The sequence below is a fragment of the Lynx rufus genome, unplaced genomic scaffold (assembly GCF_022079265.1).
Source record: "Lynx rufus isolate CCGP_SWC_20201006 ecotype Redwood Valley unplaced genomic scaffold, mLynRuf1.p SCAF_29, whole genome shotgun sequence".
Taxonomy (NCBI): Eukaryota; Metazoa; Chordata; class Mammalia; order Carnivora; family Felidae; genus Lynx; species Lynx rufus.
The window spans coordinates 5674779-5701639 of NW_025814844.1; the positions used below are offsets into that span (position 1 = coordinate 5674779).

At 41.9% G+C, this 26861-nt stretch overlaps 1 protein-coding gene across 1 annotated transcript in view; it reads right to left on the minus strand.

Annotated features, from left to right (window-relative positions):
- RAB31 (RAB31, member RAS oncogene family) overlaps positions 1 to 26861 on the minus strand; it is a 131441-nt gene that overhangs the window by 29164 nt on the left and 75416 nt on the right. The window contains exons 4-5 of the mRNA XM_047090317.1: positions 13301 to 13372; positions 12146 to 12252 (exon numbers count right to left, since the gene is read on the minus strand). Coding sequence (XP_046946273.1) covers positions 12146 to 12252; positions 13301 to 13372 — 179 coding nt within the window. The remainder of the gene's footprint in view (positions 1 to 12145; positions 12253 to 13300; positions 13373 to 26861) is intronic.

Consider the following 26861-nt stretch of genomic DNA (forward strand, 5'->3'; position numbering starts at 1 on the left):
ACTTCAGATGTTCTTTTCTTGGAGCACAACCTCTTCACTTCAGGAAGACTCTTGACTCACTGGGAGTGTCTCCACCAATCTCTCTTGGTGTTGCTCTTACAGATACCAGAGCTCAGAGACTATGGTTCCAAGAAGGGCAAGAGGACACTCAGTCCCTGATTATCTCCTGGGAGGAACCTTGGGTAGAAGAGCCATTCCCAGGTCTTTCAGAGCCACCACCCCTGAGTAGAAGGTCTCTCCCGATCTCCAACCCCTTGTTTCTATCATCACTTTGGTTGGGTAACTTCCTACTGCTACCATTTGCAAGATAAAATATATTAAGCCTGAGGGACCTTCTCCTGTCAACACTTCTCCTCCATGATCCCTCCTTCACCCTTTCTGATTTGTTCATAGCCTCAACGTACTGGTGAGATGTGGGATTCCAAGGTAAAGCCAGTGGGAGACCCCTGAGCTTGAAGGATTGGTCAAATGAGAATCCATTAAAAGAAACCAAATGTCTAAATGATCAAGAAAGGAAAGGAGAGTTCTAATATGTGGCAGTCCAAGGGGGTTCACATACAAGGTCATGAGTTCAAAATCAGGGCAAGAAGACCGAGCAAAAGAAACAGGCTTGGGATCTACTACAAGGTAGAGGTAGGATGGAAGTAATTTCTCACAGGAAAGTACTTATTTTCATGGCTACAGGTCAAGGCTTGGTTATAAAGCTGACAGGGAAACGTGAAGGGGGTAATTCTGGCTTAGGGGTCAGGGGTAGAATAAGATAACCTCTTCTTCCTCTGAAGACTTGGAGGATCTCGCCCCCATTGCCACCTAGGAAGATGGTTCCTGAGATACCTGAAGCCCCTCTTGTGAAAGTGCCATAGCCAGGTGACCCTAATCATTTGCCCAAGCTGAAGTCAACCAACTATAGGCTGGATATGAAGAAGACCCACCATCCGGGAGGTGGCTGGGTACAAGGTGCTGACCTAAGCAGGAGCCTGATGTTAATTAGATGGAGACAAACCCAATCATATCTCTTCTTCTGGTGACTCTCAGTGTGACATGCCAAAGAGAGGGGGCCAGAGAACTGGCCGTGCTTCTAAGGGGATGACAGGATGATGGGTCAGGGGTGCTGGATCCTGAAAGGTGAAGAACCACTGTTTCCATTCTCCCTGAGGTCTGGAGAGTGGGAGGGAGGCAGGTGTGGCCTGTACAGGCTGGACATGTGCCCAGGTAGTTCTAGGACTTCCTCATCCCCCCCCCCCCCCGTCATCAACCCTATCACCTAAGGCAATGCTTTTCCAAAGATGGTACTTGGACCACTTGTAAAAGAACCACTTTACAAAATGCATATATCCCCAGCCTTCTGATTATTGGATCAGAATCTCAGGAGCTGGATTCTGGAATCTGAATTTTTAACAGGTGCCCTGCGTGATTCTTATGTTTGTGGAACTTTTAAAACTACTGAAGCAAGGTGACCTCTTTCTCTTTTTCCTTTCAAGACTCGTCTGCTCCAATTCTCTGCCAGGCCCAGGACAGGGCCATGCAGTCTCTTGTGGGCTCCCCAGACTTCCTGAGAAGGTTTCTTTTCTAGCTAGACCCCAGGCCAAATCTGCCCTCCTTCGAGCCACCTGGAATTAGCCCCATGCATCACTTGTTCAAAAACCCAGTGACCCACCACGACGTGGCACTCATGTCAGCGTTTCCTGCCACCCATGTGAGGCAAATTGCACAGCTCACTCTCTCTGCTCTGAGCTGCCCCTGTCCATCTAGTTCATGGGCCTCTCAGGTCCTGCATAATCAATTCAGCTGAGGTTCTCTTATTTTCTTGCAATTCTGTATTTCCCTAGAGTGTCCCCAACTTTGCAATCCCTACCTCAGCACGACCAGATGGTAGGGCCCAGGGGGTAAGGAGATGGGGCCTGGTTTCTTGGGCCCCATCAGGAACCGTATACTCTCCTGTGATCAGAGCTGTGAACAGAGCTTTTCTACAAGGCACATGTTCACTGCAGGAAAGAAAAGTGACAACCAGCACTTTCTGCATGGACGGTCATACATACAGCATGGCCAATTCCAGTTTGCCTCCTTGCCTCAAAGAGGATGCATATGACTCCAATTTCACAGCAACCTGAGCACAAGGACATTTTGTCTAGAATTCATCAAGATATTCAGGAAAATCTCACACAGGTCAGGAGCCTAATAAAACAAGCTAGAAGGCCTGAATTCTCTTGACCAGATGCTTCTGAATGCCTTTCACTCTGGGTAGTGTGGTCAGACCTTTATATCGTCTTCTGGAACACACAAGAATTCAAAACACAGTGACTGGATGGTCGGGTACCTCCTCCATGAAGCACTTCTGTTCACAAACGTCTCAAGTGGGCTAAGTCAAATTCACAGCGTTAATTCCTTTTAAATTCCGCTACGCTCTCAAAACACGCCAGTGTTACCTCTTCTTCTGGACTCACAAGCTTACACAACCGAAGTCTGTTAGAGGACCCCGGCTCCACCTATATACACGCTTATACACGCATGTCAAATCTACGCACGGTCCCTCTCCAACCCCCCCAGTGCAAAATAAAATAGAGCCTTCTGGCAATTACAGAAAGGCAAAGTGTTTTAGGATTAGCATAAAAGAAGGTCAAGCTCTAAATAAGGTCTGGAGTATAGAGAATTGGCTAACTCCCCAGAAAAATCATACCAGCAGGCACAATCTGGAGCAGCCAGACGGGCTGACCAAGAACCTGATTCCACTGCCATGGAAAGTGTCAACAGCAGATGCCCATTAGGCCCTATCATTTACCAGACTATTCCTGTCCAGTGGGAGGCAGTTTATATTCTGAGCAAGGACTCCCTGCTTTCCCAAATGGGAGTTTTAATACAGTTAATCTGTTTTTCTTTTGCACCCTATGTGTGTTGGGGATGGTTGAATTCATTTAACCCAATGTGCTTATGAAACTTCAGTCCACCATATATAATACATACGATATGCACATATGTGGTGTGTGTGTATATACGTACACAAATCTACGTATATACCACTGCTCCAATATTTACTTATTATTTCTAACTAAATCAACCTTTTGTTCATTAATTTTTTTTGAGATAATTATAGATCCACCCTGCAGTTATAAGAAACAGATTCCTTGTACACTTTGTCCAGGTTCAAATTGTAACATTTTGCAAAACTATAGTATAATGTCACGAATAGGATACTGATATTAATACACTCTTATTCAGATTTTCCCAGTTTTATTGGTACTCATTTGTGTGCGTTAAGTCCTATACAATTTTTTTAACTTTTTATGTTTATTTCTGAGAGACAGACAGACACACACACAGAGAGAGAGAGGGAGCATTAGTGAGGGAAGGGCAGAGAGAGAGGGAGACACAGAATCCAAAGCAGGCTCCAGGCTCCGATGCTGTCAGCGCAGAACCCGATGCAGGGCTCGAACCTACGAATCGTGAGATCATGACCTGAGCCGAAGTTGGATGCTTAACCGACTGAGCCACCCAGGAGCCCCATAAGCTCTACACAATTTTAACCCCTGTGTAGGTTCACGTGTCCACCACTGCAGAGAAGAACACCAAATGGTTCCAACATCACAAGAATCTCCCGTGTTGTCCTTTTATAGCCACGCCCACTTTCCTCCCCATCCCTGCCCACCAAAGTCCCTGGCAACCACTAATATGTCTTCTTTTTTTTTTTTAACTGTATTTATTCATTTTGAGAAAGACAGAGACAGTGCAAGTGGGGGAGGCAGAGGTAAAGGAAGAGAGAGAATCCCAGCAGGTGCCCCACTGTCAGTGCAGAGCTCCAGGCGCAGCTCGAACTCACAAAACTAACTGCAAGACCACGACCTGAGCTGAAACCAAGAGACAAGACGTTTCACCGACCGAGCCGCCCAGGCGCCCCTGCTAATATGTCCTCTATTTCAAAAATGTTCTCATCTCAAAATCTCATATAAATGAAGTAATACACTATAAAACCTCTGAGATCAGCTTTATTCACTCAGCATCATTTCTCTGGAGGTTCATCCAAGTTGCCCGTACTTTGTTCCTTTTCTCTGCCGCATACGATCCCATGGCACGGAAGTACCACATTGTGCTGAGTCATTCACCTTTCAAAGAATATCTGGGCTGATTCCAGTGTTGGGCCATTATAAAAAAAAAAAAAAAAAAAAGCTTCAATGAATCCTCACGTGTGGGTTTTGTGTGAATGTAAATTTTCATTTGTCTGGAATAAGTGCCCAAAGTATGATTGCTGGGCATATGTAATTGCATATTTAGTCTTAAAGGAAACTGCCAAACTGTTTTTCCAGAACGACTGTACCATTTTACGGGCACCCCAGCAGCACAGGAGTGCTCCAGTGTTTCCGTGTCCTCGCCAGCATTGGGTCTTATCACTTTTATTCTGCCAATTCCGACAGGTCTGCCGATGATGCCGAGCACCTTTTCAGGCCCGTGCTGACCACCTTGATATTCTCTCGGGTGAGACGGACTCTCCCCATTTTCAAATTAGGGTTTTTAACTGTTAAGTTTCAGTGCTAATCCTTTGTCAGATACAGTTTGCAGATAATTTTTCCCAGTCTACAGCTTGCTTTTCATCCTCTTCACGGGAGCTTTCGTGGAACAAGTGTTTTTGTTTTGGTTTTTTTTTTAATGTTTATTTATTTTTGAGACAGAGAGAGAGATAGAGCATGAGCAGAGACAGGGAGACACAGAATCCAAAGCAGACTCCAGGCTCTGAGCTGTCAGCACAGAGCCCGACGCGGGGCTCGAACTCACAGCCCGTGAATTCATGTCCTGAGCAGAAATTGGACACTTAACCGACTGAGCCACGCAGGAGCCCCCAGACTTTGCATCTTTTTTTTTTTTTAATTTTTTTTTAACGTTTATTTATTTTTGAGACAGAGAGAGACAGAGCACGAATGGGGGAGGGGCAGAGAGAGAGGGACACACAGAACTGGAAGCAGGCTCCAGGCTCTGAGCCATCAGCCCAGAGCCCGACGCGGAGCTCGAACTCACAGACCGCGAGATCATGACCTGAGCTGAAGTCGGACGCTCAACCGACTGAGCCACTCAGGCGCCCCTACAGAACAAATGTTTTTATTTTGATGAGATCCCGTCTACCAACTTTTCCTTACATGGAGGGTACTTTTGCTGTCAAGTCTCACAACTTTTTACCGAGTTCCAGATCCTCAAGATGTTCTCTTGGGAACTTTTCTAAAAGTTTTTTAGTTTTACTTTCTACATGAAAACTCTAGGATTCATTTCAGAGTAATTGTTACATATGGTGTGAGGTTGGCTTGCAGGTTCCCCTCCACTATGGCTATCCAATTACTCCAGCACTGTTTATTGAAAAAGCTATCCTTCCTCCATTGAATTACTTTCGCATCTTTGTCAACAATCAGTTGAGCATATTTATTTGCTGGGCTCTCTATTGTGTTTCGTTGATCTGTTTGTACATCCTTCTGCCAACACCACACTGTCTTGATTACTGTAGCTATACAGTAAGTCTTAATAGAGAAGACAGTGATTTCTTCCACTATATTCTTCTTTGTCAATGTCATTTTAGCTTTTCTAGTACCTGTGCCTTTCCATATAAATTTTAGGACAAACTTGTTTCTGTTACAAAACAAAACAAAACAAAACAAAACAAAACACCGACCCTTGTTAGAATCTTCATAGGGACTACACTGAACCTATAGGTAGATCAATTTATGGAGAACTGACATCTGTTCTATATTGAGACTTCCAACTCATGAACATGGTATGTCTCTCCATTTATTCAAGTCTTGTTTGGTTTCTTTCGTAAGAATTTTATAATTTTCAGCATACAGATACCATATATGTTTTATTAAGTAGATATCTAAGTATTTCATTTTCTTTGTAGCAACTGTCAAGAGTTTGTGTTTTTAACTTCAGTTTCTGCATATTCATTTTTAGATACAGAAATATAATTGATTTTTCTGTGTATATTGCATATCCTGAAACTTTGTTGAACCCAGTTATTAGTTTTGGAGTTTTTTGGTATATCCCTTTGGAGTTTCCATGTAGACAATCATGTCATGTACATACATCAACTTTTTAAACATTTTGCAAAAAAATTTATATCATTATCACAAATGGAACACTAGCATCACTTGTCATAAAAATGTAATTCTAAAAAATAAGTACAATAAAGACAAAATATAATTAAATTCCAGCTAAATACAGTTGCCTGCGGAGGCCCTCAATGTTAAGCCTGAATGCTTTCTCTTTCTCTTTCTCTTTCTCTCTCTCAAGGGAAGAACAGCAAATATAAAAATAGGTGTTGAAAATTTATTAGCCTCAAACTCATATGGAATATTCTCCAGGATCAACCATACACCAGGCTATACAATAATCCTCAATACATTTAAAATAATTAAAATCATACAAAGTATGTTTTCAAATTACAATGGAATTAAATTAGAAACCATCAACAGAAATTTGGGAAACTGGGGCGCCTGGGTGACTCAGTCAGTTAAGCGTCCCACTCTTGATTTTGGCTCAGGTCATGATCTCACGGCTGGTGAGTTTGAGTTCCGCATCTGTGCTGTTAGCACAGAGCCTGCTTGGAACTCTCTCTCTCTCTCTCTCTCTCTCTCTCTCTCTCTCTATCTCTGTACCTCCCCAGCTCACGTACACACACTCTCTCACTCAAAATAAATAAATAAACTTTAAAAAAGAAATTTGGGAAATTCACAAATACATGGAAATTAAACACTACACTACCAAATTAAAAAAAATGGGTCTGAAAATAAATTAGAAAATACTTTGAATTGTATAAAAACAAAAATACAACATACCAAAACTTATGGGATGCAGCTATGGCAGTGCTTAGAGGGCAATTTATGGCTGTAAATGTCAAAATTAGAAAGGAAGATCTCAAATAAATATGCTAATTTCTACTTTGAAAAACTAGAAAAAAAGGGAGCAAAGTAAACCCAAAGCAAACAGAAGGAAGGGAATAATGAACAGAGGGAAAATAAATGACACAGAAGAACAATGGAAAGAAATCAGTGAAACTAAATGTTGTTCTTTGAAAAGATCAACAAAACTGACAAACTTTTAGCTAACTGAGCAGGAAATAAAAGGCTAAAATTTCTAAAATCAGGAACAGAGGTGTAGACATTACTACTGACCTTACAGAAATGAAAAGGATTATAAGAGAATACTGCACTACACAAACAAATGAGATAACATAAATAAAATGGATAAATTCCTAAAAACATGCAAACTACTCTAACCCAAGACATAACAGAAAACCTGAGTATATCTACAGCAAATAAAGAAGTTGGATTGGTAATTAAAATCTTTGCACAAAGAAAAGACTGGGTCCAGATGGCTTCACTGGTGATTTTATCAAACACTTCAGAATTAACATCAATCTTTCACAAACTCTTCTAGAAAACAGAAAAGAACACTTTTCCACTCATTCTACAAAATCTACTGCTTTGATATATCAACATCAAACAAAGGCTTCACAAAAAACACAAAAACTACAGACCAACATTCTCATGAATACAGACATAAAAATCCTCAATCAAATATGAGCAAGCTGAACCCAGCAGCGTATAAAAAGGATTACGTGTCAGGGCTAAGTGGAATCTGTCCCAGGAATGCAGGGGGTTTAACATTCGAAAATCAATTAATGTAATACATTATATTAACAGAATAAAGGATAAAAACCACATGATCACCTCAGAAGATTCAGAAAGAGCATTTCACAAAAATTCAACATTCATTCATAAGAAAAAAAAAAACTCAACAAACTAGGAATAAAAGGGAGCTTCCCCCACATCGATAAAGAGGACCTACATAACCCATACCACCAATATCCTACTTACTAAGAACAACTAAATGCTTTGCCCCTACAACCAGGAAGAAGACCATAATGTCCACTCTCACCATCTCTATTCAAATTGTATTGTGGGTCTAGAAAGGGTAATTAGACAAAGAAAAGAAATAAAAGATTTCTTTTATTGGAAAGAAAGAAGTAAGACTGTCTGTATTCACAGACAACATAATCTTGTCTACACTAACAATGAACATACCATAAACAAAATTAACAAAACAGTCCCATTCACAGTAACATCAAGAACAATGAAACACTTAGGGACAAGGCTAACAAGGAAATGCAAAACTTGTACACTGGCAACTATGAGATATGGGTAAAGGATATTAAACAAGACTTTAAATAAAATAGAAAGGCATCTTATATTCACGGATCAGAAAACTTAATATTATTGAGATGCCAATAATCCCCAGACTGTTTTAAAGATTCAACACATTCTCTATTAAAATCTCATTTGCTTTTTCACAGAAATTGAGAAAAGAATCCTTTTCACATGGAAATGGAAAAGACCCAGAATAGTCAAAACAGTCAAACAATCTTGAAAAAGAAAAACTAAATTGGAGGACTTATAAATATTTCGAACTTAGCAATCAAAATCATGCGGCATTAGCATAAGGAAGTATAGATCAACTGAATAGAATCAAGGGCCCAAAATAAGATTTTACATTTATCATCAACTAATCTTTGACAAAAGTGCCAAAAAAAATTCACTGGGAAAAAAGTTGTCTTTTTAACAAATAGTGCTGTGAATTAGATATTCACACAAACGATTAATTTGGACCTCCACCTCATAACACACACAATAATCAACTCCAAATAGATGACTGATATAAATGTAAGCTCTAAAATTACAAAATTCTTAAGAGAAAGCATAAGAAAAAAAAAAAGAAGAAAGCGGAAGAGTAAATCTTTGTGATCTTAATTAGTCAATCACTTGAGCATAAGAGATAAAAGGGAAAAAAATCACAAATTGGTTGTTAAAGTTTTGTACTTCAAGAGACACAATAAATATTGCGAAGATAACTCACAAAAAGGAAAAGAAAATATTGCAAATCCTATATCTGATAAGGGACTTGTATTCATAATACATAAAGAACTACAACTCAATAGTAAAAAGACAAATAACTCAATTAAAAATTGGGTAGAGGATTTGAAGAGACATGTCTCCAAAGAAGATATACAAATGGTCAATAAGCAGATGGGAAGATATTTAACATCATTAGTCATTAGAAAAATACAAACCCAAGCCACATTGACACAACTTCACACCCATTAGGATGGCAATAATGCAAAAGACAGGTTAAAAACAGTGCTGGCTGAGAATGTGGAGAAATCAGAACCTCATACATTGCCAGTAGGCATGTAAAATGGTGCAGCCATTGTGGAAAACAGTTTGGCAGTTCTTCAAATTGTTAAATACAAAGTTTCCGTGACACAGAAATTATACTCCTCGGAGTATACCCAAGAGAAATGAAAACATATGTCCACACAAAATTTGTCCATGATCGTTTACAGCAGCACTTTTTAAAGTAGCCAATGAGGCACCTGGGTGGCTTAGTCACTTAGTGACTGACTCTTGATTTCCTCTCGGGTCATGATCTCACGGTTCGTGGGACCGAACCCCCTGTGTCCGGTTCTGTGCTGATCCGGGCCTGCTTGGGATTCTCCCGGTCTCTCTGCCCCTCCCCTGCTTGTGCTTGCTGTCTCACTCTCTCTCTAAAAATAAAGTAAATAAATAAAGTAGCCAAAAAGTGAAAACAACTCAAATTTCAAGTTTCATTCAACCAGTGAATGAAAAAGTAAAATATGGTACACCCACACATTGAAATATTATTCAGCCATAAAAATGAATGAAGTGCTAACGCGTGCTACAACACAGATGAATTTCAAAACCATTGTGGTAAGTGAAAGAAGCCAGTCACAAAAGACCACATAAGTGCATGACTCGATTTATAATACAAAATGTCCAGAAAAAGCAAATTTATAAAGACAAGAGAGTACATTAGTGGTTGCCAGGGGCTGGAAGGAGCTGGATGTTGGGAGAGACTGTAAATTGGCATGTTCTTTGCAGGGTGATGGAAATGTTCTAAAATTAGATGCGATGATGACTGTACAACCCTATAATTATACAAAAATTTATTGACCTGTACACTAAGAGACAGGTGGATTTTATGGTGTCTAAATTAGTTCAATGAAATATATTTATAAAGAAATTAAAATTTTAAATTACATATTAATAAATATTTAAAAATCAAAAATTTATTAGATCCATCTAGTCTTCCTCTGTGACTTAATCCAATGAGTCTTTCTCATTGAGGGTTTGAAAGAGAATTGCAAAGGGAGTCATTTCCTTGCTGCATGATTCCAGTGACAAGTAGCATCTAACATAACTTTGCGTGTAACAAAGGATACAATATACTCCATTCTTTAAACCACAACTGCAAGAGAAGTCACATTCCAACCTCACTGAGGCCAAACTAGAGGCGAAAGGGTACTATCCAGAAACCGGAACTAGTGGGACAGCAGGCCCATGATGTCACCACTGGATGTAGTACCTGGACGGTCTCCCACTGGGGATGGAGGGGCTGTGAGTGAATTTACAGTTCAAAGTCAGATGGATGGATTCTGTTAGGTGGGACATTTTGAAAATTATATATATATATATATATATACACACATATATATGTATATATACATATATATACACATATATGTATACACATATATATACACACATATATACACATATATGTATATATATATATAGGCTTATATAGGCTGACCACAAGGCAGAATGCCTTCTAAGGAGAATACTCTACCAGTGCATTTTTAAAAGTGAATTCCTTTTAAAAGGAACGTACGGTACGTCTCCAGGTATGAGTAGCCAAGCCAACATGTCACAGACACGTTTTGTCTGACCAGGCTGTACTTTTCTAGGAGCTGCCCCTCTTCAAGACCACCTACGTCCCTATTCTCATGGTTACGGGGGAAAAATCATCTTGTACCTCCCAAATCCCCTCTCTTGGCCACAAATGCCTTGTCATGATATGGGGAGATCCTTCCATTGGCAATTTAAACTAGAAACAAAGAGAGTGCCAGAGACTAAATATGGAGCATATCAAATGCCAAAGCTAAAGGCAGCCTTGCTTTTTTTACCGTGGGGATACCATCACCTTCCAATAAGTTCCCTTTTTCCTGAAAATAATTTCAAGTGGGACTCTGTTTCATGTCACCAAGAATCCTAAATAATCCCAGTCAACTTTAAATAACTGTCTGCTTAACTTCCACTCTATCAGTTCTGCCACAATACACAAAGCTTGGTACCATTACAGCCATGCTTTTGCTATAACTCAGTGGTGTCAGATGATAGAACCTTCCCTAGCAAAACACGGTCTCTAGCCACCCGCCCTCCCCCAACCCCATGACAAAAGTTAGTGATTCTGTTGCAATTCTAGACAAGCAAGCTGTTTTAGGGTCACAGTAAAGAATGGAGAGATCTGACCCAAGTCTAGGGAGTTCAGACATTTGTCCAGTCCCCAGAAAAACAAATGATTAAGTGGTGTTTATGGCTGTTATTGTAAACCAACCTGATGCAATGTGATACAAAGTGTCTGAAATCCCAAAGAAACAGAGGGATTTGTCAAAGGCCATGTTAAGAGCTTTTACAAGATCTATTTCCATTGTTTATCAAATGTTGGCTGAATCACACTTGGATTAGCAAAACCTGAGGCATGATGTCTTTGTCTTCATGAAGATCACCGACTGAATTGCTGAGAGTTGAATTAACCAGGGGAATACAGATAGATGATACAAATTGGCTATTCCTTTTTTTTTTTTTTTTTTTTTTTTTTTTTTTTAGTAGGCTTCACGCCCAGCTTGGAGCCCAATGTGGAGCTGGAACTCACGACCATGAGACGAAGACTTAAACTGGGATTAAGAGTAGGATGCTTAATTGACTGAGCCACCCAGGTGCCACTCACTATTCCTTTTTATAGCATTTTTATTTAGTAAAAATAGCTAGCTTATCAGGCTCCATAGAGCTATCATCAAATCTCTAGTCCCTATAGACTGGGTCCCTGCAAATCTCGTTTCTGGTTAAAAAAAAAAAAAAAAAAAAAGGTCAACAATTGAGTATCTCTGAGGGAAACCAAAGTGTTTGGTTTGATACATCACCTTAAGATTATACGAAGAACAGCCTTAACAACACAGGTATGACAGCTTTTTACATGCGGACATTCAGAGACGGAGGATGTTAACTATCCAAGAACAGTTTTTAATGTGTCTTACCTAATGTCTGAGAGATCACACTTGTTTCCAGCAATAGCCATTACAATGTTTTCTGGACCATGCTCCTTCAGCTCTTTCACCCATTTCTTCAGGGTATGAAATGAATCCTAAACCCAAAGTGTAAATCAATCATTGGAAAGACCCACCAACACAGTATTTCAACCAAGTAGAAATGTAAACCCAACCCAATTTAATAGAGGAAAATATTTTCAGGAAACTCATGTACATTAACATCCCACCCCTGTCCTGGCACAAAACTTATTAGCTAAGTTACACTTAAATAACCTGTAGAACTTTCCTTTTCTAAAATTGAAACTTGATGAACTGAAGAAAGTCATGTTAGTAATTTTCTTCTATAAATAACATCAATTGAAAATTACAGCCTTGACTCAGCATGAAAAAGACTCAGTCATAGGACTAGACATGTTCGTGCTTATTTCAGGAAAGAAAAAGAATACACACACATGAGAGAGAGAGAGAGACAGAGAAATCCTGATTTCCTTTCTGCCCTTACTCCCAACCATCCTCCAGCAAACCAGCCAAGGTAGACAGCACATCTAGGTAGAAGTGGTCAGGAACTCATGGACGGTAACAGTGATGGATCATTAAACCAGCAGTCCTGTGAGCTGAGTCAGCACTCCAGGAGTGGAAAAAGAAAGTCAGCAAACCACTGCAGTTACTTGATGGATAGCCTAGATCCCCAACGTGATAACTAAAAATGTGGTATACTATATATATACAATACATACATCAACATTATCCTTGACATTTTAAGTAGCGTGATGGAAACACTAATAGAAAATAAGTATTCCATAATCACAAAACATGCAGAACTTAACCAAATCATTTTCCTCCACTTAAAAGGCTGACATTCTGGAGAGGGGTACTTGGCAGACATGACCTTGCCTCTACGAGCAGACGGTCAATTTGAAAAATGAATGATCATTGTTGTTTACTTAATTTGGTAGAAAAATTTGAAATGCTTCACTATATACAGGTGAATAAACTCAATAGATGGTGTTGATTATCCCTGGCCACCATGCTATGAAATCTCATTCCAGGTTCCTGGCATGACAAGCAGTCAAGTCTCTGTTTTGGTCTTTTGAAGACAGAGAATCAACACAAATGGGGCCGTTTTGAAGGGGACATTCTTACCTGTTTGGTAATATCATATACTATGACAGCTGCAGCGGATCCACGATAGTACATGGGAGCCAGTGAATGAAACTGTTTAAGAACAATGAATAGTTTTAGGCCAAAGTCAACACATTTCATGCAACTTCAAATTAAAATATAAAAGTTTCATCCTACATTATCCCTATAAGATCCCTGAACTCCCCTTAGAATTTTCCCAGGGTTCGTATTAGGCAATAAATTCTCCTCCTTGACTACACATGTGCTTGTGGCTTATAGACCATGAAATTCACTTTTGGGAAAAGGCCAAAAATACGTTTTACTTTAAATGTTACTCTTCTATGAATTTTCTTTTCTCCACTGCTCATCACTTATCTGATATGACGGATCCACGGACATCTCATTAGGATGACAGAGTGGTAAGAAAAAGATGCTTGCCAAGGGGAGGACAAGAAGAGACTGGCACAGATCACAAGACCCTCACTGAGCCTTTAATGAGGAACATTGAGCCAGGACACCTCCCCAAGCCACCCTCAGCCTACACGGCTGCCATCCCTCAAATGAACACAGTGACACAGACGAGCTCCATTCCAAAATGTGAGCACATCAAGTCCCATTGGTCACTAGAACCCTTTATCTCTAAACATGATAGATAATTATGCTGAGGATACATACAGAGTCTACGAATATTTTGAAGGATAGATCTTTGGATACATCTGGATACATCGTGGAAAGGTTTTAATTTTTTTTTTTTCAACGTTTATTTATTTTTGGGACAGAGAGAGACAGAGCATGAACGGGGGAGGGGCAGAGAGAGAGGGAGACACAGAATCGGAAACAGGCTCCAGGCTCTGAGCCATCAGCCCAGAGCCCGACGCGGGGCTCGAACTCACGGACCGCGAGATCGTGACCTGGCTGAAGTCGGACGCTTAACCGACTGCGCCACCCAGGCGCCCCCATCGTGGAAAGGTTTTAAAAGCCAGTAAGAAAAAGATAGCTCAGGCGAAAAATGGTCAAAGGATACACGTAGCTAAATCTCCAAGGAAGAGATATAAATTGCCAGTAAATATTTTGAAACATTCAATTACAGTAAAAGAAATGAAAATAAAAGCAATGAAGAGGCATGTAGTAACTTATTAAATATTAAAAAGATTTACTATATCCACAGTTGGTATGGATTCGGGCAGGGGAGCACTCTCATATGTTACCTGGGAATGTATTTGAAGACCTTCTTATAAAAAGACATTCAATATCACTAATCCTCAGGGAAACGCAAATCAAAATCACAATGAGATATCACACCTGTTACGATGGCTGTTATCAAAAAGAAAGGGGGGGGGGGTGCTGGGTGGCTCAATCAGTTGAGCGTCCAGCTCCTGGTTTAGGCTCAAGTCATGACCCCAGGGTCGTGGGATTGAGCCCTGTGTCGGGCTCCATGCTGAGTGCAGAGCTTGCTTAGGATTCTCTCTCTCTTTCCCTCTGTCCCTCCCCGACTCATGTGTGCATGCTCTCTCTCTTTAAAAAAAAAAAAAAAAAAAGATAACAAGTGTTGGTGAGGATGTGGAGAAAAGGGAAAAGGGAACCCTGATGCACTGTTGGGAATGTAAACTGGTGCAGCCACTATTGAAAATAGTATGCAGGCAACACAAAAAACACAGAACTATATGATCCAGCAATCCCCCTTTTGGTTATATGCCTAAAGGAAATCTCTTCAATACCTCGAAGAGATATCTGCACTTCCATGTTCACTAAAGCATTATTTGCAATGGACAAGACATGGAAACAACCTAAGTGTCTATCGAGGAATGAAGAAAGGAAGAAAAGGTGATGTGTATACACACACACACACACACACACACACACACACACACACACAGTGGAATATTACCCAGCCTTAAAAAAGGAAATCCTGCCATTTGCAACAACATGGATGAATCTAAAAGATATTATGCCAAATGAAATAAGCCAGATGCAGAAACAAAACAACCTGCATGATCTCACTTATACATGGTATCTAAAAAAGTCAAATACATAGAAGCAGAGAGTAGAAGGGTGGTTACCAGGAACAGGGAGGGGAGGGGTCGAGGAGATGTTGGTGAAAGGTTACAAAGTTGCAGTTACATGGGACGAATAAGTTGCAGAGATAGAAGGCACAGCCTGATGCCTATGGTTAATTATAGAGTATTGAATCTGGAAATTTGCCAAGAGAGAAAATTTCAGGTGTTACCATCGTTTAACAAAGGGAAAAGGTAACTATGTGAGAAGATATATTAATCACTTTGACTGTCGTAAAATTTCACTATGTGTATGTACATCAAATCATGTTGTACACCTTAAATATATAGTTTTTATTTAAAAAAGAGAGATACTCTCTTTAAAAGCGGCTGTTGGTAATATATTCCAAAAGTTGAAATGTGCCTATTGTTCGACCTACCAACTCCACTTAAAGGAGCTCATCACACACACAATGGCCCTCATCCCTATTTTACACATGGGAGCAAATATTTGAAAACGACCTAACAGTTCATCATAGAGAATCCATTAATGGTATCTGTATATAACAGAATATTCTGCAACAATTAAAATGATGGTGAGGGTTTTTATTTTTAGGAAACGATTACATACTGTTAAAGGGGGAAAGAAACAGTCTCGAAACTGCTTATGAAGCATACTATAATTTAGAATAGAATGTGAGGTGGTCTGTCTATGTCTACGGCTACAACAATGTTTCTCAAAATGTTAACAGTGGGATGTCTAATGACTTGTACATTCTTCTCATGAGAGTCTGTGAGCATAAATGTTTACAATGATTTTTTTACATAGGTTTTTAAGTTGAAAAGAAAAAGCAACCATTTTTATTAGAGAGTAGGATAAGGAGCAGGGAGGGAAGGAATAAGGATAGATCCTGAAGCTTTTCCAACAAAACCATCTCACTCATTCGTGTTGGTTTCCCACATAATACTTATCACTGAATAAAGCCTTGCCAAATTGAAATGATCCTACTTGGAGATTTGAAGTACGTTAGTTCCCAAGGCATCCCTCGTAATGCGCTGTAGAGGGCTAGGGCAGCACTCTACAGAGTGTGGAAGGAAACAGGCTCTTTCTCAACTCTCCCGCCCTGGTGCAAGCCTCCACCTTGAACAGAAATAGCCATGGGGCCTCTGTGGTTTTTCAGAAAAGGGAACGGGTTGAATGGAGCTCAGGATGAACCCAGGAGTTCCCAGCTGATGGGCCCTGGCCACTTGCCAGGACCCCCTGGAGGACAGCAGGCCATTTACCATGTGTGCCTTTCATATTCAGTGCCCAACACTGGGTGTCTGTTGTAATTGTTAGACATCACTAAATCTATTTTTAATCTGTCCTTTAGCAATCCAATCCACATGTAGAGAATAAAGTCAGAATTCCTGCCCAAAGGGAGGATACAAGGAACGTATTTCTGAAACACTCCTGCTTTGCTAAGGGTTAAGAATGCATATAAAGTGTCCTTTTAGCCCAATTATATAAAACGCCCATTTTTTTTTCAATATAGCCTCCATAATAAGAAAGGTCCACATAAACACACCACGTAGGAACAAAATCTGTATCTCAAAAATCAAGATACTTGTGGACTCAAGCACAAAGAGGAGCAAATCGTGGATATCTTCTTAAGACAGAGTTCATTTTCAGCTACAATACTATGAACTGAATCTAAAATGGTCACTGGTGTGCAGGTCTCATGAATTATTGAATAGATCTTTGTATATAATGCATTACTTGTTCTTTCCTTCCCCCAAATGGAATCATTTTGAAATAAATCTGTTGGTGAAGCCACTTAAATGACTTTATTGCCGGGGACTTGGGAGTTTTAATGAGTTAAAAGTTCAAGTCTCAGTTCTAAAACCCAATAATGCATTGACCAACGGATAATATTTGTGGAGGGCAAAACGATAAATCACTTCTAGCCTACAATGTGTATACTCTTTCCCATACAAATATAAAAACAAAAGCACCACAATTAGCTTCAATACTCGACATGACATAACTCAATTTCCGTAGAGTCTGAATTAAGACTGATAAAAACACTTACATAAAAAGGTTCTTCCAGAAACAGTTTCCCGATCACATGAGGTTGATATAATTTTTAAATCTCACCTTGAGAGGTTCTTTGAAAATGAGCATGACAGAAGCCAATTCAAAATCCCTTCTTTCCTAACTATCCAACAAAATATCTAGAATGCCAAATTAAAGTGCTCAGATAACTTTTTAATTATTTAGAAGCAGCACGGGGAATTATGAAAAGCCAATCTGACGCTCAAAAGAAATGGCTGTGTATGTCCTTCGTGTGTGTGACTGTGTGTTTTTTAACTGTTGTATGTCCACAGAATAAGAGGGAGGGGAATGGTCTTCTTCAAGCTGCTCAGACTTAGCTTTTACAGATGTATGCTAACCTTGCCCCCACTTCCAGCAACTGGGAGAAGGATAAAGTGGGCATAATCTTTCTATAAAACAACCAGACAAGGAATATCAAGAGACTTGAAAATGTTCATACACTGATTCAACAATGGCACTTCTGAAGGGAATGATCAGAGATGGGCACAGAGTAACCAAAATTCACTCCAGAATCATCAGTAATGTTGACAAATTGGAACCGATGTCAACATCTAACGATCAGGGACCAGAAACGTAAATTTGGCTTAGCCATACAATGGACTTCCAGGCAGCAGTGAAATTTACATTTCTGAAAAAACAGAAGATGACACAAGAGGCAAGATAGAGCAGTCTGGTACTTCCCTAGGGTCTTCTGCAGAACCCTGGGCCCATGAGGTGCTTTTTGGAAAAAAGGTTTCTTGGCCAAGTAAGTTTGACCAACGTTGTACATGATAACGCTTCCTCGGAGATTTACAAAGTATTATTAGTGAGTGAGAAGCTCTGAAAATTAGTATAGTCAAGAAACCTATTTGTTTTGGTCTTAACTCAGAATTCTCAATTTTCTTTACCTTTTTCCAAGTAGCATTTTTTAACATCTCGAGACCAGGTATGCTCAGAACCCACCTTAAGGGCAAAGTACGAAAAGATCTAGACTCAAAGGGAGTCGAGACATCCATGCCTGGCTGCCTGACTCTGTTCTGGTTTCTTTATTCTGTAAACTGTGGGTAGCTGTGGGGGTTGGGGTGGTGGTGGTGATAACTAAGGTTTTTCCAGCTCTGTGATGACACTCATGGCCAAGGCAGGACAGAGTCTGGATGAAACCTCTTCCCTTTGCCCTGCTCTTGATTCTTCCGAGTGTTTTACCTGTAACACAAATGTCCTTTCTTCCCATCCCACACCACCCTGTACGTGTGTACATTCACACACTACTCAGCACACAGTGGAAATTATTATTCCAGGAAATATCCAAATCCTCCAGACCACCCAGTCTGCTTCAGGCAAAATTCCTTAAATGCAGGTTTGTGGCATCATAAATTCCACAGCAGCAAAAAATCGTGCATGTCAAGAATGAGCAGTAGTGGAAAATACATCAAGTTTCCAAACAAGGACAAGTTCCAGCTGGGCTCTGCCTCCCCAGATGAGCATTATCCAAGCCAGAGCGCTCTGGCATCAGGTCCAGGAACTTGTAGGGATTCGTTATGTGTTACGATGTTCAGAGAACAGTGTCCTTGGTGAGTCGCTTCAATGCAGCCCGGGAGTCAATGCTGTTCTGCCGCTGGTGCCAGCACAGGATCAGAAATTCTCACCATCCCACAGAACCCTGAGGCCAGGGACAGTCGAGGGCAGAAGCCAAAACATATCCCGTGGTTCATTAGGATTCAAACAAAGAGGGAAGCGGTAGAGGAAAATTCTTGACATTCCCAACATTCCCAGCTGGCAAAAGCTGAATGGAAAAACCATCGCTGAATGTTCTTTATGTGCCATTCAGAAGAATGTTTCTGATTTTTACACAGACCCTCTCTCTCCACAGAAAAGCAGAGGCCTATTTAATATGCCCACTCAGATGTCCTAAAACCCATTAGCAGGTAAAGTTGAAAAGAAAAAGGGCTGGGAAATTATACAGCAGACTATTAACTATATGATTTCTGAAAACTGCCATTATAGGCAGCCCGTCACTTGTTTTGATGCATCCAGATTTTTTTTTAATTTTAATAGGTTACATTACTTTTACAATGAGAAGGGATTTTTTTTTCCCTCCCCTTCCTTCTTCTTTCTTTCATTGTGCCAATTAAAGTCAAACAGCGTCCTCAGCATTAGGGGATCAAAGTATTGAAGCCAAAGTATCAGAAGGAAGCTGGATTTGAGAGGTACCCTGACCTCCATGTGGCTCCTTTTTGACAAGGTACAGTGCAAACCTTCTCTAGTAGAAAATGATACAACCCAAATCCAAACCTCTTTCCACAAAAAAAAAAGTGGTGTTGGTGGGGAGGGCATGGATTTGTGTTTTGTAAGAGACAAGGCAATGACTAGGGTATTCTGATCCTTAGAATAATGTAGGAGACAGAAGTCAAGGTCTTGAAATGATGCAGAAATACATTTTTCCCCACCCATGTAATACCCAACTGCAGAGAACCTCAGCTCTAATTCCTGTCTGTTAGCAAGCCAATGGAATTTCCTCAAAGTCCAGAACTCTGCCCCACCCTGTCCCTAAGTTATCTGTGTTTCTCATCACACACAGTCACCATTCATTTGAAGGAAATGCCACAAAGGTTGGTCATGGCTCTCCCTCTCTCTACTCTGCTCAGGTTGCTTTGGTCTCTCCCACCTGTGTGTAGCCTCCTGTTCACAGAAAACATCCCATCTTCGAGAGGCCTCCCTGCAGAATGGGACAGCAAGCCAACATCACCTGGGATTACGCCCAGAGCAGAAGACACTTTGCTCTGTGGGCCCCACAGCGGGGCCTAACCCAGTGCCCCCGGCTGCGGCACCTGTCCTGAAGCCCTGCCACCACGGTGCCCGCAGGAAAGCCTGCCTTGCTGGGCACCCTTGAGGAGCTTCCCGAGTCTATGACAGCACCTTGCTAGAAAGGGATTGGAATCACACACTTGCAGGCGTGTGGTTTCATTCATCCCCAAAGCACCAGGCACCCAGGACTGTGCTGTGTTCACTGAGTGCAGCCTGAGTGCATCGTTCCTGGGCTATCTGGAAGTTTCCATTACGGCATTTAAATACTGCAGTGGCCTCCATACTGGCCACACAGCACCCAGAGGGATCCTTTTTTTAACTTCTGAGATGTGTTATTTACACATACCATCGAATCTATTTTTAACTTTTTAATTGTGGAAATTTTCAAACATACGCACCAGAAGAGAGCATGGTACAATGCGCTTCCAGATTCTCATCCCCTAGCCTCAAGATCACCCCGAATATATGGCCGTGGGCATGTTTCCACCTCTCTTCCCACCCCGCTGCTAAAACCTTCTGAAGCAAATACCTGACATCATATTATTTTAACTGTAAAGCAACTGACGTTTTTCTTCCAACTGTGTCACTTTTCAAAACCCTTCCAAAGTACTAAGCATAAAATCCAAACTGTGTCCTATGGTGTCACTAGGGCACTAGGCTCGTCTCCCCTGCCCTCTCTCTCCAGCCCCTGGCCTCCTCCCTGCTCCCTGAACATGCAGCCACGTGGAGCCCTCAAGCTTATCTCACATGCCTTCCCCAGCCTGGACCACCCTCCACTAGATATCCTCACTCCCTCACTTCATTCACACCTTTTTCAAGGGTCACCTCCTGTGCGACCCTTCCCCGACCCCCTATCTGGGCCATAGCAGGGACTCAACAAATATGTAACGATGGAACACATGTGATGAGTCCCTAACCCTGTGAAGGCAAGTTCACTGGGTAAGACTGTTCCCATTTTACAGATGAGACAATAGGCTCAGAATGGTTACATCCACTGCCCACGGACACACAGCTCTTCAGTGGTGTGACTAGACCTTGAACACAGTCTTCTGACTCCAAATTCCATGCGTCTTTCCATTTCTCAGTCGCTTCTCTGCAATGAAATGTTGCTTAAGTTGACGTAATGCAGATATGGGCTTACACACGTATTCACTCATTCAACAAGTATCTACTGAACACGTGGTACATGACAGGTACTAAGCAATGGGGAAGCAGGAGTTGGCAGGTGGAATTACAGCCCCCAAAGATGTCCACATCCTAATCCCTGGGACCAGGAAATATGTTATGGTACATGGCAAGGGGGGGGTTAAGACTGCTAACGGAATTAAGGTTGCTGACCAGCTGACCTTGAGATGGAAAGATTATCCTCCATTATACAGGGTCCAGTGTCATCCTAAGCGTCCTTACAATTGGCAAAGGGAGGCAAGAGAGTCAGAGCATGGAAAAGCTTCTGCTGCCGGACTTGAAGATGGAGGGAGGGGCCACAAACCAAGGAATGTGGGCAGCCTCTGAAAAAGGCCAGGAACGGATTCTTCCCCAAAGCCTCCAGAAAGGAACACGGCCCTGCCTATGCCTTGGTTATGAGCCCGGTGACACTCTTCTCAGACTTGTGACTTTCTGAACTGTGAGCAAGTAAACTTGTGCTGTTTCGAGCTACCAAATGCGTGGTAATCTGTTACAGCAGCCATAGAAAACAAACAGAGAAGGGGAAGGACAGGGTGGAGTCAGGCCCGCCTTCAAAGGGGCTGCTCTGGATTTCAATGTCTCCAAACAGGGAGCTCTGTGTTCTAAGCACACTCCAGCTATTCCTGCTTAGACACGTCCTTCTGGCCTTCAGGAGCACCCTCTTTTGTTATTAAATGAAGTCCATGTGCCTCATTTCCTTGTCAAGAATGGCATTCGCTGGCTTCATACACCCTTTGGTTTGTATCTTGACCAGACTTGGGAAATTAGGTGTACAAAGAAGTGAATGGGGACGGGGAGGGGCGGGAAGGCGAGGGTGAGGAGGGATATGGGGGAGTGGGGGGGGGGAGGAAAGAGGAGAAAAACACAACCAGATACAGTGCTTCTTAGATTCTTAATAAGCGCAACCCCAGCCCCGGGACGCCTGTCTCCGGCGCGCTGCCTGCAGTCCTGGCCCTCTGAGCGTCGGAGAACGGAAACTGGCCTCAACCCAGGAGGCAGAGACAATGCTTCATAATTAGAAGCTACTTAGGGCGTCCCAGACTAAAACACACTCCAGTAAAATGTCGTTGCCCGATTTGTGAAGCATCTTCATTTAGCGGCGTCACGGTCCCTCCCAGACCCTGTCCCCACGGAGGGGGCAGGGCAGGCGGCCCTGGACGCCCAGAGAGGAGGGGGAGACACCCACCGCGGAACAAAGAACAACAGTGGGGTCTCTTGTGACAGAGAGGGTGTAGAAGGGGCAAGGGGCAGGGGCTACTTGCAGGCAGGGGCGGCCCAGCCTTGCTTTTTAGGATCAACGTAGGCTTGAGCCTCTACTCTCCACGCTTCCTGTCTGTTCACTTCCCGCTTCCGGTCCCTCACTTCCGGCTTTCCCAGCGCACTGGCTGAGGGCAGAAGTGCTTGGAGAGTTTCCCTCAGGGCTTACTACATTTATTTTAATATATGGACATGTCCTTCCTCTTTCCCTCCTGCCAGTGGCACTCTGCACCGAAACTCCTAATTTCCTAAATGACACCAACACCCCCAAATGGGAACCAGATATGCCATTAAAGGCGGCTCTCTGGGTGCCCACACCTCTGCCGTCCGATGCCCCTCTTCGAATGCCACAGTCACACTTCCTTGGGCAGTTTCTGTCACCAACTTTTATTTATTTTCTAAAGTTTATTTATTTTGAGAAAGACCAAGAGAGCAAGTGGGGGAGGGGCAGAGAGAAGGAGAGAGAGAATCCCAAGCAGGATCCACACTGACAATGAAGAGCCCCCGCCCCGTGGGGCTTGAACCCACAAACCGTGAGATCATGACCGGAGCAGAAACCAAGAGAGGGATGCTCAACTGACCGGGCCACCCAGGCGCCCCTCTGTCACCAATTTTTAAATACCGCTGGACCTCTTCAGCCGTACCACTTTTAAATACGGTGATTCCTGAGGCTTCTTCTCAAAGCAGATGTGGTGGCACCGCCCTATCAGGAGCTGTTGACTTCATTTTTAACAGCATATGCCAGATTTGCAAGCTTCTGATGTTTCTCCTTGCCGCATAATCTTCATCTGGTTTTCCCTTCCGGGGAGTGTTACGGGAGCAAAGGGTGGAGAGAAGGAATATTTCCCTTCTCAGGATCTCAATTTGCACTAATTAAAACACTGTTCTCTTGTGATGGGGAGAGGAAAGCAAAACCGGGTACTGACCCTCTTCCACTGCAGGTGAATTCCTACAAAAATCGTTCTCTAGTGAGTGGGTGCAGGAAAAGGTGCAAGAGAGTGAAGCGGTTTCCCTCCGGCAGTGGGTGAGGAGCAGATTCTGTGTGTTGTCGAATCAGATTCTGTGTTCTGTCGGCTCCTAGCCGGCGCCACTTGGAGCTGGGCCTGTATTTCCAGTGGCTTCAGGGCAAGCAGAGGAGAAACAAAGAGCAGCACATTCTGAGCTTCTGAGAGGCCCCATTCTTCAAGGACTTCCAAAGGTCAAAATTTCCTCTGACTTTAGCTACAGTCTGTGAAAAGTGAACCATTTCCTTAACCACAGAGTCCGGGACCAAGGAAAGAATGAAAGATGGCAAAAAGCGTCTTTGGGTGTTTGTCAAGGCTGAACCCGACCTCCTCTATCTGCCGCCTTCATTCTCTTTTTCTGTCTCAGGGACCCACTGAGACCCAGCATTTCGGCCACGGCCCTGCCTGGCTGTGTCTCAGCTGTCTCTGCTCACGTCGTCCAATCACCTAACCTTTCCAATTTGGTAGGTGCCGCAAAGGTCAAGCCAAAGGAGGTGAATAAGCATAATGTCTCAACAGAGCAGCTAAACCGTCAGCTCCTAGAGGGCATCAGCGTCACTTTGCCTTCTTCAGGTACCCAAGCTTCCGGGAAAACTTCGGACAGAAGGAACAAGGGAAGATTAAACAAATCGGGGTGGTGTAAATACATTTATTATTATTATTTCCCGGAGTGCTTGAACTATCTCAAAATTGGAGGGAAAAAAATGTTTGTACACTCACTAGGAGAGTCGCTGTAAGCCTTTGAATCAATGGGTGTCAGCATATCACTTTATCTTGAGTCAGTATGTATTAAGTAATAATGGCTGGTCCTGGGTTAGATAATAGCGCTGATAAAAGCTAAACCAGCTGCAAATGATAATATTTTGAAGACAGATTCCTTCTTTTAAAAAAATAATTTAGTCAAGTAAAATACATTTCGAATATAATGATAAGTTTGGTAAGTTGCAAGTGATAACTTCACAAATATAACCTTATGTACAGTTTTATGTGAACTTGTTATGCATTTTAACATTTCAAAGATTTAATATTTTATTCAGAATTTTTTCTTTAGGTACCATTCAGAGGTCAAGGCTGCCTTTCCAGTCCACAATTAGAAATGAACAACAGGGGCGCCTGGGTGGCGCAGTCGGTTAAGCGTCCGACTTCAGCCAGGTCACGATCTCGCGGTCCGTGAGTTCGAGCCCCGCGTCGGGCTCTGGGCTGATGGCTCAGAGCCTGGAGCCTGTTTCCGATTCTGTGTCTCCCTCTCTCTCTGCCCCTCCCCCGTTCATGCTCTGTCTCTCTCTGTCCCCAAAATAAATAAATGTTGAAAAAAAAAAATTTAAAAAAAGAAATGAACAACAGCTTGTAACTTGCTTATCGCTTAGGACTTAAAGGTTTAAGGAGTAGGTAACCCTCAAATTCATCTACAGATTCAACACGATCCCTATCAAAATACAGCTGGGGTTTCTGCAAAAATGTACAAGCCGGTCCTAAAATTCCTATGGAAATGCAAGGGATGTGGAATAGACAAAATAATCTTGAAAAAGAAGGACTAAGTTGAAGGACTCATACTTCCTAATTTCAAAACTTGCCAAAAAGCTACAGCAATCAGGGAAATGTGGTACTGGCAGAAGGGTAAAAATTAGATCAAAGAAATAGAATTGCATCTGGAATTAAACCCTCACATTTGTGGTCAACTGATTATCAACAAAGGTGCTGGGAAAACCAACTGGGCCAAAAATGGTCTTTTCAACAAATCGTGTTGGGACAGCTGATTTTGTATGATATCAACGTACAGAGTGAGGTGGAAAACCCTTCCTTATAAGATACGCAAAAAGTAACAACAGATGGATCATAGAGCTAAAGGTAAGAGCTAAAACTATAGAACTCTTAGAAGAACATACGGGAGTAAATCCTTGTAGCCTTGAGTTCGGCAAAGACAAGTGGTGGGAATGTGGAGAAACTAGAACCTCATACATTGCTGGTAGGAATAGAAAATGGTGCAGCCACTTTGGAGAATAGTTTGGTAGACCCTCAAAATGCTAAATATAGGGTTACCACATGACCCATCAATTTCACTCCTAGATATGTTCCTAAGAGATTTTGTTTCGATTCCTAAACACAACTATCTACACAAAAACTTATTTACTCATGAATGCTTGTAGCAGGCTTATTCATAATAGCCAAAAAGTGAAAATAACCTAAATGTCCATCACTTGATGGAGGGATATACAAAATGTAGTGCATCCATACAATGGAGTATTAATCAGCCATGAAAAAGAAAGAAGCACTGATTCAAGTTACAATGTCGATGGACATTGATAACATTGTCCTAAGTGAAAGAAGCCAGTCACGAACAAAACAAAACAAAACAAAACAAAACAAAACAAAACAAAACAGGCTGTATGATTCCATTTATATGAAATGTCCAGAGTAGGCAAATCTACAGGCAGAAAGCAGCCAAGGGCTGGGGGACTCAGGAAGAAGTGGGAAATGACTGTTAATAGGTTCGGGGTTTCTTTTGCGGATGACGAAAATGTTGTAAAATTAATTGTGGCAACGCTTGCACAGTCAACATACTAGAGCCCACTGGACTGTACATTTTAAATGGGTGTATTTATGGTCTGTGGATTACATCTCAATAAAACTGTATTTAAAAAAGAGAGGTAAGGGGCAACCTGGGTGGTTCAGTCGGTTAAGTGTCCAACTCTTGATTTCGGCTCAGGTCCTGATCTCACACGGGATCTAGCCTCTCGTCAGGCTCTGCACTAACAGCACAGAGCCTGCTTGAGATTCTTTCTCTCCCTCTCTCTCTCTCTGCCCCTCCCCCACTCACACTCTTGCTCTCTCAAAATCAACAAAATAAACTAAAATTTTTTTCTCAAAAAAAAAAAAAAACACTAGAGGTAGTACTCTACATGCTGATAATCCACACAGAAACAAATATAGACAAAAGCGTTTATCAGCCAATTTTATTTCTAACCACTAGAACTCTTGGATGGATTATCCAAAAAAAGATGAAAGCATGGCTCAACGGCTTCCGAGGTGAACTGGGCAATGAAAACAAGAAGCTTATGAGACTGAAGCACTGAGCGAGTCTAGAACAGGTGAGGGAGTGAACAGGAAAAGAGTTCCAGAGGAACAGGTAAACAGAGAATTTCACACCACAGCTATCTTCATTGGGCTGTTTTCAGAAACACAGAGAGGGACCACCTCAGGCACCAGGAAGTAATGAATATACAGCTCACCCCTGAACAACACGGGTCTGAACTACACAAGTC